At 33.5% G+C, this 15,204-nt stretch overlaps 1 protein-coding gene across 2 annotated transcripts; it reads left to right on the top strand.

Moving 5' to 3' along the window:
• Positions 1-10,281: 10,281 nt before the first annotated feature.
• LOC114744076 (probable ribose-5-phosphate isomerase 4, chloroplastic) lies at positions 10,282-14,635 on the top strand. Of its 2 annotated transcripts, XM_028932263.1 has the most exons (9): positions 10,282-10,456; positions 10,774-10,901; positions 11,280-11,349; positions 11,680-11,784; positions 11,895-11,990; positions 12,072-12,128; positions 12,585-12,702; positions 12,791-12,857; positions 14,261-14,635. In XM_028932263.1, exons 1-9 carry the CDS (start codon positions 10,295-10,297, stop codon positions 14,331-14,333), a joined length of 876 nt encoding a protein of 291 aa, XP_028788096.1. In that variant the 5' UTR covers positions 10,282-10,294; the 3' UTR covers positions 14,334-14,635. The 2 variants fall into 2 exon arrangements, with proteins under 2 accessions (XP_028788096.1, XP_028788102.1); XM_028932269.1 differs by lacking the exon at positions 12,072-12,128.
• The last annotated feature ends 569 nt before the right edge of the window (positions 14,636-15,204 follow it).

Below are 15,204 nucleotides of genomic sequence, written 5' to 3'. Positions count from 1 at the left end.
GTTCTCCATGCCTCATCCATGACCAAAATGTCGTGTGACAAAAGGGACGCGATATGGTTGTATGAAAGGTTACATCGTTCAACGATCCTCATATGATTTGGGTAGTCGTGATGTCTTGCTAGAGACCGCTTACGACTTGTGAGTCATTATAGTTAATGGCCCACTGCCAACTTCATATGGGCCTACAGGGTCGCACACAAAATAGCCCAACACGAGTTATGATGTCCAGATTCATTAAATCTAAGATATGTCCAGATTCAATGAATAATATAGGGTGGACGTGTATATATATATATATTCGTATATATATTATATAAATATAAGAGATATTAATTGTTAGATTTAATTTATAAGGATAAATTAAATCTATATAAATTAATTCCGTCATATCTTTAATTTTGAATTAAATAAATAGGTGAATTAAATCTGTGAGACGGATTTAATATAAACCATATTTATTTAATTGTTCTCTTATCTGATTAGGCAATATTTGATATTGTATTAATTTTGGAATTAATTTAGGATTAATTTTGAAATTAAATATCATTCATTAAACCTATAGCATCCTATATATTTGATATGAGGAGCTAGGGTTTTAAGCGTGAGACGGTGAGAGTGAAAACACCAGCAGATAAGAGACGGCCTAAGATAGATAAGAGTGGACGGATTCTCTGAAAACCCTAGACGGACAAAAGGGCGCTAGCACGCTGTTTGTGACTGGAGAGCTATTCATGTGGATACCGGTAGAGGAAGCCGACCGGAGTTGTCGACTTCGAACGACAAAAGGAGGCGAGCAGAGGCATCCTGAACGGCGGAATCACCGAGCCACCAGGAAATCGAACACTGAAGGTAATGCTTCTTACTACCTGACTTAAACACGATCGGTAGATCCGGGCAAGGGATTGAAGGTTTTAAAATTTTAAATTGTTTTCCGCTGCGCGTCGTCTTTCAATTCCCTACAAGTTAGAGGCTCCAGTGAAGTCTCAAGGCCCAGAAATGAGAAAAGAGGTTAGTTCAAACCAAAGGTTATGATAGAGGCCATAATAGGGTGATTTATGAGGTTTACTTGACCAGGGGCAAAACTGTAATTTTGGAAAGTTTCGGGCTAGGAATGGGTAAAAATGGAAGTAATACCCAAAAAATTCTAGAAAATTCCAAAAAATAGAAAATAACATTTTAAGGCCTGTATATGAGGAGAAATGATGAAAATGCCCTTGAGTTGACTTAAAAGGAATTTATAAGTTTATGGCTTAGTTTGAGATATAGAGGTAGATTTAATTGTTTGAGTCATAAGAAAACCTCAAAAAATTATGGTAAAATGGGGATGTATGATCTAAGAGGCTATAGAATTTATAAAATTAGTCTCAATCCCAGAAGGCTAGCAGAATGGCTTTAACATTTTTTTTAAGGCCAAAACTGTAGTTTATGGGTTTATTATGGGAAATTTAAAAAGAAATACTTATGGTTTGAGTTATGATTTGAGAAAATTCATAGATTTTCTACAAAATTAAACAAATTTTATGGTATAAATAGATGAATTTTTGGAGTTCAGGATTGGATAAAATGCTCCAGTCAAATGTTAAATAATTAATATCCCTTAATTAGGAGACAAAGTTAGAAAATATCTCAGATATTTTGAGGAAGACAAGTTCAACTTGAATTCTCTTCTTTTTTTCCTATGTGCTTCATTTATGAGGATGATGAGTCATCATATGAGTCACCAGAAGATATTTTATGGGCAGTGGAAAAATTAGAATGCAATACGGGTAAGTGTTAGACAATTTCCTATCTACCCGGTAGAGCAAAATTTCTACTATATGACTAAATAAGGTTGACTAATTGTCAATAGTGTTGACTATTTTTTCCCTCTGCTCCTCTAAGGTGGCACCATATATGTGCCTTTTATTAGCCAATATCAATTATTAAAAATACCTAGAGATCTTAGAAAATTATGAAAAGTTAAAGGAAATTCATTTAGGAATTATGGAGATTTATAAAATCATTTCCAACCCTAAATGATGAGGACGTTATCTTTAATTGAATTTAAAGCTAAATTAATATCGGCAGATTGTCTATTTTTACGAAAACGGCAATTTAAAGAGTTATATGGGGAGAAATACTATGAAATTAATCAAGAAAGTTCCCTTTACTGAGATATAATTAATGGTGATCTGATATAAGAATTATGAGATACTAGAATTTTTCAGCTATCAGATAAAATAAACCAATATTATATTATGATTCAGTAGACTGTCAGGACAACCGGGGTAGTAAAATTTCTGACAGAATGTCAAGGACACATGTCACGCCCAAATTGGCCAAGAAAAGGAAAAAGAAAATAAAAAGAAAAAGGAAAAGAAAATATTAAATCAAGTTAGATTAAAATTTAATTAGAGATAAGTAAAATGATTATGGTTAAGTCATCTTCCGTAGGATCGTGACACGTGGCAAACATGGTTCATTAGATGGCTAGGATTTAACCATCTATCTTTGAAAAGTCAAAAGTTTCTAGAAGGGTAATTAGCCAAGTTAATCAAGGAATTAAGAGAGTTAACCTTGATTAAAGCCTAATTAATCTTAATGGATAAGAAAGATGACATAAGCCCTAATGACTCACCATCCAAGTGTCAACATATTAAGCCACATAGCCTAAGATTTGTACATGTGGAAAGAGGTAAAAATTGGAGGGCTAAGATTAAGTCTTATGCAAGAAGGGCAAATGTGGAATTAATGAAAAAGGAAGCCTATAAATACCCCCTCCCACATGTTCATTTTGTGTGAAGCCTTTCAAGTAGGAAACCTCTTGCAAATTTTCGTTTAGAGAGAGAAAGAGAAGATTTCTAGTGAGAGAAAGTCATTTGGAAGCAATGTAAGCTTCTACAACTCTCCTATTTCAAGTATAATAATGATATGTGGGTTTTGTGCTATTTTAACGATGATGGAAAGTCATTTTCCTAAGGGGAAGTGCTGCCCAAATTTTATCAAAATGATAGGGAATGGTTTAGATGAAGTATGGTTAAGATTAAGCATGGTTAGAGGTTAAGGATTAAGTGATTACATGTTAGTTTTGTTGAGAATCCTTTTCCCTATAATTATATATATGGTTCGGCCAAATTGAGAAATGTAGAATGGAAGATGTTTTAATTCAATTTGATGCTTCCAATGAGTTTAAATGATGATTTAGTGTAGGTATATACCAAGAAAGGGATGTTGGAAGCATTAAAAATTGAAGTGAAAATTTTGAACCTATTTATCCTTATGGTTCGGCCAAGTCAAGTTTAATGGGAAGGGATTGGATTTTCATAAAAATAATATGATAAATGGATTCTACATGAAAATTATATAGGAAGGGCCCAAGAAAGTTCAAGAATCAAAGCTAGGAAAATAAACCCTAAAAGTCAAGAAAAAAGGGGTTATGTTAAGTTATGGAGTTGAAGTAATACTTAATGTTGTGTCATTGGTTTCCTAATAGGCTATACACAACAAAGGGGCAAAGATCTGTCAAGAGAAAAGAGTTCAAGAGGAAGGAAAGCCAACAAGGTAGCTTTTGCATTCCATTACTTGTTAGAGTTAGTATACATTGTATGTTCATTGCTATGTGTTATGATGTCATGCCATGATGCCTCCATGCATGTATACCTTGGTTTATGCAAGGTTGAGATGATATGTTATGTTATGATGTTATGTTTTTTCATGGCAAGTACATAATACTCAAGTATGTATGTATGCATGTAGCTTGAATTACATTGTGATGTGTAACCATAGTAATGTATGCAATGTGCTACTAAGATTTTCCAAGAATCTTACCCCCGTACTTAACAAACCCTAGGTCCTTCAACCTCCAAGAGCAAAGGAAAATAAGTAGCTATAGTGGAGAGTTAAGTTTGCCTCAAGAAGAAGAAGAAGAATGAAGAAAAACCTTATGTTGGATAAATGTAATTAAGAGTATGCTTTAAGGTTTTAAGTTATGGATATATGCTAGCTTATGTGTTAATATGTGAAAGCATGCTAGTGTTGTCCAATATGCATGATTATATGGTAGGAGAATTAGTATGCAAGTAATTGGTCAAGTAAAACAATTTATCCTTCCAAGGGGGATAAAAGTCAACATATGGACCTAAACTTTGACCAAAGTCAAATTAAGCAATCGAGTGAGTATAGCCATGAGATTCAGTGAGCAAATAGATGGATTTTTCTGTTTAAGATGAGAGTCGGTTCACCTAAATCTAATAACCACACAAGAAGTTATGCCCTTCCAAAGTTGGGCTAAAATAAGTGGAAAATGGAAAAATGACCATATGAACAGTAACTTTTTCAAGAAAAATTGGGCTTGAATTTTAAGGCAGTTAGTCTAGAAACTATTTTCTCTCAAAATTTTATCCAAAGAATTTTCCACAGAACTTGGAATCACTCGATTTTGATTTTTCTACAATTAGTTATGAATTTTCAAAGTTTGCCACATTTTTGGGTTATAATGAATAGTAATTCGTAAAAGAAAATTTTTAAACTTGATTTTTCATAACTTGTAGTCTTCAAAAGTGATTCCAAATGCTTCCGCAAGGCAAGTTAATTGGTATAAACATAAGGTGTTACAACGCGTGTTCAATCGGGGGGAAGATTCAGATCCAGGTTTTCATTGCAGTTTCACCCAGATCTTGTTCTCTCTGTCCTCCCCACCTCCATTTTCATCCCATCTACCATTCCACACCATTTCTAACCCCATTCCATCCATTCCTACCTATTAATCTTCTCCTCTTCCATGATCTGAGCTATTTCTGCCATCATTTAGCAATCAATGACCAATGGAGATCCAGGAGCTTGGTGTAGCTATTTTCCAGTCATGAGAAGCTGAATTCATCCATTCTTTGATGATTGATGAAGCTACTCTGAGTTTCTAGAGCCTAAAGGAAGCTTAATTGTGTTTTTGATTTTAGTTTCTACTCTATATGTATGTTAATTGTGGTTCAATTGATGTATATATTGAGAATTGGTGCTAGTATGCCTAATTTGGATTCTGATTACTTGTATTAGATTTACCTTCAATGAATATTCAATTGCTTTATAGTCCTTCTGTCTATTGTGATTGATTGTTCATGTTCTTGAAGCTTCCAATTGAATGTGCTAGGTGTCTAGATTTGGTCGAGAGTTAAAGGGCCTCTATGAATCTAATATGAGCTAAGTCCTAAAGCACTTTATCTAATTAACCAGTTAGGTAGCCAACAATGTTAATTAGATATTAAGAGTTTTGGTTTAGTGAGATGCAATTGAACTTAACACAAGTGAAACAAGGAAGTGTAACTAAGTCAATTATTAAGGAGATTCACTACATTCATCATCCATTCCATAATAAAACCAGAAAATCATAAACAATAGTTACCAATTCCTAGTTTAGATTAGTTAAATCAATTATGTCACTTCCCTTGGTTAATTTGTGATTAACACCTAATTAGTTAGTAGTTGGCAATCGGTTCCTCAAAGAGATCAACACCTAGGTTAGTTACCCTATAATGTAGTTAGCTTAGTATTGTTTTGAGAGCCTAACGACAAGCTGCATCAAATACCTGTGTCATATCTCCTAATGTTTTCTGTAAATTTCTATATTCTAGTTGTAAATGTGCTTAATTTAATTTTGAACACATTTGTTTAGTTGTAAAGTTACTTACTTGTGTTGTGAATCATTGTATTTTTGTTGTAAATTTACTTAAATTGCTTCAGGAGTTCCTAATTTCCATAATCACAATAAATGATTCTATAAAATTGACATGTCAAAAATTTCTTGTACACAAACTACTTTGTGTCACCAAAATAACTAACAAAATACCCCAAATCAAAATGTCTTATGAGTCAAAAGTATGTTGTCACGCATTGTTGGCCATTCACCATTATTAGAGTCAAAAGTTGCTAAGCTGAACATAATTATCACTTACCATTATCATTTATCAAAATTCTATGAACATTGATTTGTCTTATTCAAATCAGTGATCCTTTCACTGAATGTTACAAGCCCTTTTATCCAAAAAGCTGTGTTGAAGGCAAACCCACCTCTTTTGTCAATCTTCAAGTCACTTAGTAGCAATGCTATGCAAAGAGCAACCTTCCATCCATATTGATTCCAAGTAGTAACTAAATTTTAAATATCTCTACCCAATTGAATATATGATAAATTCCTACTATTTCATTAAAAGCCCTCGTGATCTGTTTTACATTATATATGGACTGTCAAATCCATAGCTAAAAATGACATTTTCAAATATTATACATAACCCTTTTTAACTCTTTGTTAAGAGGAGTCAAATTTTGAGATGAAAGAACGCATTTTTGTTACAAGACCTCCAACATATCCAATAATATGGAGATACACGTTTCCAGAACAGATTTTGAGATTACTAAGTGGGTCATCTCATGAAACAATAGGAACTATTTCATAGACATAGCTCTAAAAACAAGTTATATGTGTGCGTGCATGCATTGAGATTATTATTTTGGATTCTTTGCTCTTCTCTTGTAATTATATTCTTGCAAGATTAATTATTCATCTATGGGTACCTCTTATGTTCTGGTAAAGTAACATTACGTAATCTGTTATTAAGCTTTATGTGGAAAAAATTGTGACTTTGATTATGTATTTTCTGGTTTAGAACAACAATTTCACTAACAACATCTATTGAATCTTTTTCTTTTTAAGTTTTAGATGCAAAAAATTTCATTGGTAACAATGTCTTTTTTCTTCAAAAGTTAATTTTGTTTTACACTTATGAGACTGTAGTGAAGTTTCAAAATGGGAGTTAAGGTTTTAATTAGTAATTATTGTTGAGTGAGAAAGTTTGGCTTGAAATTTTGTTACTAATTAATAATTGTTCTTGATAGTAAAGAGTGTTCATAAGTTATGTATTAAACAATGGTGCTTTTGTTACATTCCCCTAATCAATTTCATATATTCAAAAGTGCATTAAAAAAACAGCACATGCTAAGTCACTAAGACTTTTCATTAACATTTCAACCATAAAAGTTTATACATTTTACAAATTATCTTCTAAAAAAGAAGAAAATTCCATAAACTTTTCAAAGCATTTTCAAGATCAATTATACCTCTATGAATAGCAGGTGCACCATACTTCCTACCTTTCCAAAATAGCTCACAGTCAACCATACAATGCTTACTAACTATTTCATAAATTATTATCCAATTCTAATTATTACATACATACATACATACATACATACATACATACATACATACATACATACATACATACATACATACATACATACATACATACATACATACATACATACATACATACATACATACATACATGTAGATAAATAATCTTTCATGTTATTGACAGTTTTGCCACTAACTTTATCTTGATGATTCTTTTGGTATTATTTGAGATCTCTACTCTTCATGCCTTTTGATGTCTTCTATACTTTATGGAATTTGAATTTTCTTACATCACATTCAAATTTGCTCAAACAAATATGTATTTTGTGCAACATATAATTTGATCATTACACAAGCAAATTTGAATTTTATGTAGAAAAATATTCATATATAATTCCATCAAATTCAAATTTGCTCCACCAAATTCTTGTTTAACATTCTCTGCTTACCTCTGTTTTTCTTAACGAAAAACAAGGCAGATGGTTGTACACTGTGTTATTAGAACATAGGATAAGTTAAGCAATTATAGATTCTTGTGTTGAAAGCAGAGATACAAAAGTCCAATGTATGATTGAGATTTTTTTCGTTGGAGGCTAATCCACATTAAATGAGAATATACTTTTAGTTGCCAAATTATTTAAATGAGACTATACTTTTCTATTTAAAGACAAATCTAGCAGGGAGAGATTAAATATCAAATACAAGTGCAATTGTCAGTTTATATACACTTGATTGCCAAATTTGATTTATGAATACATAAATAAACCCAGTAATGTTGATATGGATATGCACAGGAAAAGTAGTGCTATAAACTTAAAAAGGACATGGAAGTGAAATTAGGGGAAGGAAAGATTCAATGGAGAGAGAAGTTCAAAAGGGATATAACCAGCTTCCATGCTTTTCATGAAGGTCACAGAATAGATGCCCAACATTTTATTCAAATTTCAAGGGTAATAGCATTTTCCCACATGTGATGGAATATCGATTCCCACTAAAATTGGTAGGAAATCATCTTTTATTATATACTGAAAAACCTATCATTGCCGAAAAATGGGTTTCAGGAAAATGTTACAACCAAACGCACACAATCGATGGAAAATTAACATTTTTCTTTTCCATCACAAGATTTTTAGCATACCAAATGGGCTCTAAGGACTGAGTTGTGACTAACTGATGAAACTATAAGAATGAAATTATATAAAGATGAAACTCAAGAGAAAAAAAAGGGAAAATTATTGGAAGGTCTTTATAGTTTTCTTTAATTTTGAATCAGGTCCCTCAATTTTTTTTACCAAGTCCTTTGACTTTTTCCCGTTGCATCCATGAGTTCTTCCTGTTAAATATAAACTGAGACTGTTAGAAATTTTTGTTAACCGCTTTGAAGCTCCCTCTCTCTTTCACCATTGCTCAACATTGACTCCATTTCATCCCCACCACTCTCTCGACATGTAAGTGGCTCACCATTCCTACCAATCTCTCCACACCACCTTCCCTTCCCGTAGTCACAAAGTCACCTATACCCTCTCCAACCCAAGCTCTCCACTTTTGACAATGATGCTCACTTACTCACTCTCTCTGTCTATATATATATATATATATATATATATCAGTAAGGTTCAGAGTGAGAACTGTTTCTTATCGAACTCATGGCTTGCTGGTTATGCACTCATCACCCTTAAGTGAGAACCATCGGGTTGCCATTGAAATTTTGAGTGAGAGCCACTAGAGCTAGTTATGCACTCATCACCTATTCCTGATGGTGACCTTGTTTTCTGTTGGAGATAGAGCCAAACAGAGTATTCTATTAATAAAAGTGGTTATCTCATGTTGAAGATAAAAACTAGGTTTTGCATAAGCATAAGTTTCTTAAATTAACCATGTGGGGGCCGTGCTCATATGACTATCTTAACTGAGAAGGCCATCCATGAGAATCAATGGAGAGGCAATGTAAAGAGATATATTACCTTTTGGCCAAATTTGTTTCTATGATAAAACCCATGCTTATGATACCTCCTTGGACAATGAAGGTTCTTATTTGTCTCCATCTTCATAAGCTCTATATGTGATATCCTTTTGAGTTACGTGTTCTATTACTAACTAACTCACTAACGTTTATACTCTCAAACTTTTGATAAAATGCCCCCAACCATTACGTATTTAATCAAATACATAATGCTTGTGCTTTTCCTATCTTTCTTGTGCTTTTTTAGGAAATTCTCCCCCATTTAATTGGATGGGCTAATTATATTGTTCATCCTTGCAATATCACTTTTAATCAACAAAAGTGCTTATCCTGCCCCATTTAAAAGAAGCGTTTGACAACCCTTAAAAGTACTTTTAAAAAGTATTTTTTCGCAAAACGAGACAAACTCCTCTATATATTTACTTTATAAACTATAAAAGTACTTTTGAAATCATAATTTGATTTCCATCTAAATATAGTTAAGCGAATCACGATAGGATCGTGGCAAAGGCAAATGATAATGATCGAAGGTCGTCATATCATTGAGAACACTGGAGTGATGAGGTTGCAGCAACCAGAGCAGAAGCATAGTTGGCTTTGGCCTTTCGGCTGTGGAGGGAAGATGCCAATGGAAAATGTCATAGGGAGGTGGGAAATGAACAGTGCCATTTGCATGTGCGAGAAGTGTGGGGAAGGGAACGATAGATGTTGAGCAATGAGCAAAAGAGAGAGGGGACAGTTTGGTAAATCTAACGAAAATTTTTGACAGTGTGAGTTGAATTTAACAGCAAGGAGTGACAGATTTAACAGTAGAAAGTTAAAAGATTTCATAAAAAGAAAAAAAAAATTGAGGGACCTGATCCAAAATAAAAGAAAATTATAAGAATTTTCAAATTAGTTTTTCCTAAAAGTAAAAAAACCAGATTCCCGGCCCAGTGCATTGGAACGAGTGGTACGACACTGCAGGCGTCGTTTTATTAACTGAATTGTTTTCTACCGTTGGATCAAATTGACAGTTACGATTTCGCAACTCGTTTTGACTGCGCAAAAGCGACCACGGGAGAAACCGAACGCCTATACGGTCCGTTGAGAGTTGAGACTTGAGACTAGGGAGTAATGCCTTTATCCACAAGTTCAGAAATCGCGAGGATATGAAGTGCACGGCAATGGCTTTAGTAGCTTCATCTTCATCGTTTTTCTCTGCCCTCACTCATTCGCATATTCCTCCATGGGGTGACAGAAACAAAAGGAGGTCCAATTTTCTGAGGATCATCCCTCGCTCTTGTCTCGACGACAGTTCCTCTCTGTCCCAAGCAGCTCAATACACTGTATGATTTTCAGTTCAGCATTAACTCCTAAAATCTCTGTACAAATGGTGTTTTTCTCAGCATTTGCATTAACAGAAGCGGACAATGGCTCACATTTTATTTTCGGCGATGTGTTCCCCTTGTTGGTTAAAGCACTATTTGATGACAGTTATTTTTGTTATGGATGAAATTCCCTTTTTGTCGGTTAAATCTTAAACACTTGCGCTGCTTATATTTAACTAAATAGTGAAGTATTGAAATGATATTGGCCTCTTACTATTCTTCTCTTTAATTGCTCATTTCTATGAATTGATTAGTGATATGTTCTTCATTACTAGGTGGATACATACGTAAAAAGTGGCATGATTGTAGGATTGGGGTCTGGTCAGGCTTCTGGTTTGGCCATTAGGCATTTGGGCCGGCAACTTCATACTGGTGCTTTAAAGGATGTAGTAGGGATCCCTATGTGAGTTTAACACCCTTGTATAACTATAATTGACGTTTTAATATCATATATATGCCAATTTCAACTTTGTGTTTCTCGGCCTTTTTCACGCTTCTTTCCTTTGAATTCTTATTGTTTTAGACAAAGCTTATGACAAGTTTGGATCACTATTGCTCTGATATGCCGTACTACTTCCAATTAGTAACTTGGTGCTTGTTTGGCATCACCTATACAAGCACTTGTAAATATGTTTCACGTAAACTGGAACAAAACTCCTCTCACATACTTATCTCATATTTCGCAAATCACAATTGAAAAGCTGCTTATAAGTTATTCAAATGATTCCTTAACATTTAATTTCCACCGAATCAGGTGAGATAGATGCTTTGCTCTGTGCAGGTCTGTCACAAGTGCAAGTGAGGCAGCGAAGGCAGGAATTCCACTGGATAGCTACCAAGAGGGTTCTCAAGTGTGCACAAATGACTCTCCTCTTATACATTTTCCACTTTTGTTTTGCGAGTATGTCTTGTTTAATAAGGCTGAACATATGCTAGAAACTTTAGCAGGGCTTTATGACGTGTAAGCATTCCTTTGTGAAGCCTTTGCCAACATAGAAGTGTCCGAATTAAATGCATTTCTTGAAACCTCTTTTGAAACAATGGATGTTAAGTCAAGAAGAACATTAGACTAATTCTAGACTATGGTGTTGATGACCTAAAAAGTTAAGTGGATTAGTAATTCTGTGCTATTTTATGCTGAAAACTTAGTATTGCTTCATGCATACTTTCTCTGTGTGCAGATTGATTTTGCATTTGATGATGCTGATGTTATAGAAGAAGGATCACTAATTGCTGTCATTGGACGCCGTAAATTGCATGGTGAGGAATCTGTACTAGAAAAGAAGGTGGGTTGCTATAACTTGCTTTTTTTTTTTTTCCTGGTGTTTCTTCTTGATTTTGTCTAGATGAATGTTCATTTTTGGCAATTGAAATTTTGATTTTCCTTTTGTTTCAGTCCATACTAAATGCTTCCAATAAACTTGCATTCATTATTGAAGAAAACCAGTACAAAGGTGGTCTGGAGGGTTCTATTCCTGTTTTAGTTCAGTCTGTAAGTGGATGTGCAAATTTTTGTGTCAATGATATTTTCCCGCGTATACATTAGTAATAATATATTTTTATCTTTTCCTAGTTAGACTGGTTGGAAACTGCTGAAGAGATTGATGATATGTTCTTGGGCGATGCTGAGGTTTGCTAGACATACAAACATTTCATAAGTTTTGTCTCACACATAATGGGAAGTGCTATTGATTTTTCTGTGATCTGGAGATTAAGAATGTTATGTCTTATTTCTAGCTTTCCTGACTTCATAAAAAGTTATGGACTTAAAAATCACCAGAATTTGTTTCCAAGGAATCTATTTGCTTTTGTATATAGGGTTTAGGGTTTAGGGTGTGATTTGTTAATTAGTTTCATGAAGGACTATGCAGTTACAGAAGTTATACAATATGACGGAAAAAATCAAGGAAACCCCCTACTTGTACTATTTGATGATATATTCAACTTCCCATGTGAAGAAATGTGTATCTATATTCTTTTGACTATGATTTATCTCCACATAAGAATATTACTGCTTATTCACTGGTGCTTTGTTATAACACCTGCATGTCCTGATTGTCTTCATGGTTTATCACTGTAAACAAAGGTCTGGAGAAGACCATCTATAGGGCAAGCTGGGCCCCTTGGAGGTGACTTCCCACTAGTCACCAAAGAAGGACATAATTTGCTCGATGTTATTTTTACATCTCCAATTGAAAGCCTCGGTAAATTCTTAGCCATGATGACTGTTTCAAACTCCATTTCTCAGTTTTCTCTGTTGTCGATCGTTTTCGTCTCAATTTCTATTTGCAGCTAAAGTGGCAGAAAACCTCGATACAATTAAGGGTGTTGCAGGGCATGGAATCATTTCAAAATTTCCGTTAGTTTTCTTTGACCTCCTATACTTTTTAGATTTTCTAACTTGCGCACTTATTTGTGTTTCTTCTGGAATCTGCTGCAAATTATTTAGAAACACAGGATGAATTTTTTCTTTAAGTCGTTTGTCCTAATTATAGCCTTTGCCTGAGCTTCTTGTGATTGACACAATTATGGAGTGATGAGCCTTTGTTAATTTCACGTGAGACTGAAAATTATTTGCAGTAAAAGATTGACTTGGTATATGGTTTAAGATTTTTAAGAGGCGCACATGTGATTTTCTCATAATAAACTGTTATAGTTCAGTTGAAAGGTGCCGTGATTATTTTGCCATAGCATCAGTTTTCTTCAAGCCGTAATAAATGGCAAAAGAGATAATATTATTATGCTAATATTAGACAACATATTAAAACGCTGGCGTACTTCAATGGCCAACTTGATAAATTAAGCAAAAGAAGTCTAGCCATGTAATTCTCCAAGTAGCCTTGTTAGTGTAGAACCAATGGGAAATTCACATAGAACTTCTTCAAAGTTTTAAAAATCTCACATTATTGATCAATGAGAAAGGGGTTTATGATAATGACTAGCTAGAGTCCTATCCATAAGCAGCTGAAATAAGATATGCTAATTCTACTAGATTACTCATTACTACAATAATTATCAATCCTAATAAAATTATATGATGGGACCATTTCCTACCTCGGACAGCAAGCTTATTAACTAATAACTAACCTAACTAATTCTAAAATTGCCTCAATATCATTAAATTAATAATTATCTCAACTGGTGACAATTTATACCTAATAGTATGTTTTGAGATTACTTGCAGGCAGTAGCATTGCTCCTTGACCAATAGGGAGGGAGCATTATTAGAAGATCTAATTAGTGAACCTGATAACTAACCTATATATTCCTAAGATTTCCGCAATATGATTAATGACAAATTAATATTTATCTCAAATGGTGAAAAATTAATAATTAATCGCATATTTTTAGTTGTAGGCTGTAGCATTGCTTCTTGTAGAAGATGGTTTGCATAAATAGTAATGAACTCAAGCTACAAAAGCTGACCGAAATGACTTGATTATAATCAATGACAGTTTTTCACATTTTCCATGAATGAAATTGAATACTTTTAGTACCACTAAATTGAATTTTTTTTAGCTTTAAGTGTCAGATATACAATGTTAGATCCTGGCTTAAATAATGCTGATGCTTTAAATAATGCTTTAAGTGTCACTAAATTGAGTTAATTTTGAGCTTAACATCTATAAGTAATGATCATTCTTGTATTACTTAGGATACATACAACTCAACTTTTAAAAAATTTTATTCAGTATCTTTCAAATTAATTCTCAAATCCTTGAAAGAAAATAATGCTAAACAGCTCCTTATTGGGTAATGCAGGTGCACAGTGGTAATTGCCTCCCAGGATGGGCTCAATGTGGTGGATAAATTGACAGAAAAGGTAGTGGGATGAGAATTTGGATCAGAGTGATTCATGAAGTAAACGGAGAGATAAAGAGGTGGGTCCTATTTTTGTAAATTCACTTTTAGAACCATTCCCTCTCTATTTTCATTTTTTCCCCCTTCATTTGGCCTAAAAGTGAGTTTAGATTATCAATATTTAGTTAGTTATAATATCATATTATGTAATATAGATCTGTGGCAGCGCATTTTGTTTTTCTTTGTTTTTTTTTCCCTTTTGGTTTCTTGTCTGCCTCTGCAAGTGAGATAAATAGGCAATAAAGTATAGTGCAGTTAACATAAGAATTTGGTTTACAAAGAAAAGTTAATAAGAATGTGACCCATATCTTACAAGCACTTGTATTTATATTCCATTACTGTTATGACAACCTTGTTGATAAATAATATTGAAAAAAGGGGCAAAAGGTGAGATAAATGGGAAATAATAAAACAGACGACAATCTAAATTTTAATTTGAATATTTCAGATATAAGCATGAAGATAAGCATCGAATCTAATTTCCAAAAATAGGGGAAACAGCTAAAATTTAAAGTGCAACAACGTTTATTCTATCCCATAAATGCTGGGAATAAAGATCCACTTACATGAGAATAATTTTTCGGAAAAAATCGTAGTAAATGATGATGAACTAAATTACACAAAACTCCTATGAATTTAAATTTTGGATCATGTACAAGGGACAAAACTTAATTATATATTCCCTTAAACCTTATTTTTGTGGGCAATATAACCTAACAAAATTTAATTGATTTGTAGATGATCTCTCCAAATTTTAAGTTGTGTGTGGAGTTATTTGCATAAACGCAAGATCACAAACTTTCAAAAATTGCGCAGGTTATCTTATTATCTATGCGTAATCCAAA

This window comes from Neltuma alba, unplaced genomic scaffold (assembly GCF_004799145.2).
Source record: "Neltuma alba isolate B1F8T4 unplaced genomic scaffold, ASM479914v2 tig00000679_pilon, whole genome shotgun sequence".
NCBI classification, from domain to species: Eukaryota; Viridiplantae; Streptophyta; class Magnoliopsida; order Fabales; family Fabaceae; genus Neltuma; species Neltuma alba.
This window is presented reverse-complemented; position numbering and strand designations above follow the sequence as displayed.

Coding starts and splice junctions, on each gene's coding strand:
- LOC114744076 (XM_028932263.1), top strand. CDS start 10,295: ATGGCTTTAGTAGCTTCATCTTCATCGTTTTTCTCTGCCCTCACTCAT. Junction 11,785..11,894: donor AATCTGTACTAGAAAAGAAG/GTGGGTTGCTAT, acceptor CTTTTGTTTCAG/TCCATACTAAATGCTTCCAA. Junction 12,129..12,584: donor TGTTCTTGGGCGATGCTGAG/GTTTGCTAGACA, acceptor CTGTAAACAAAG/GTCTGGAGAAGACCATCTAT.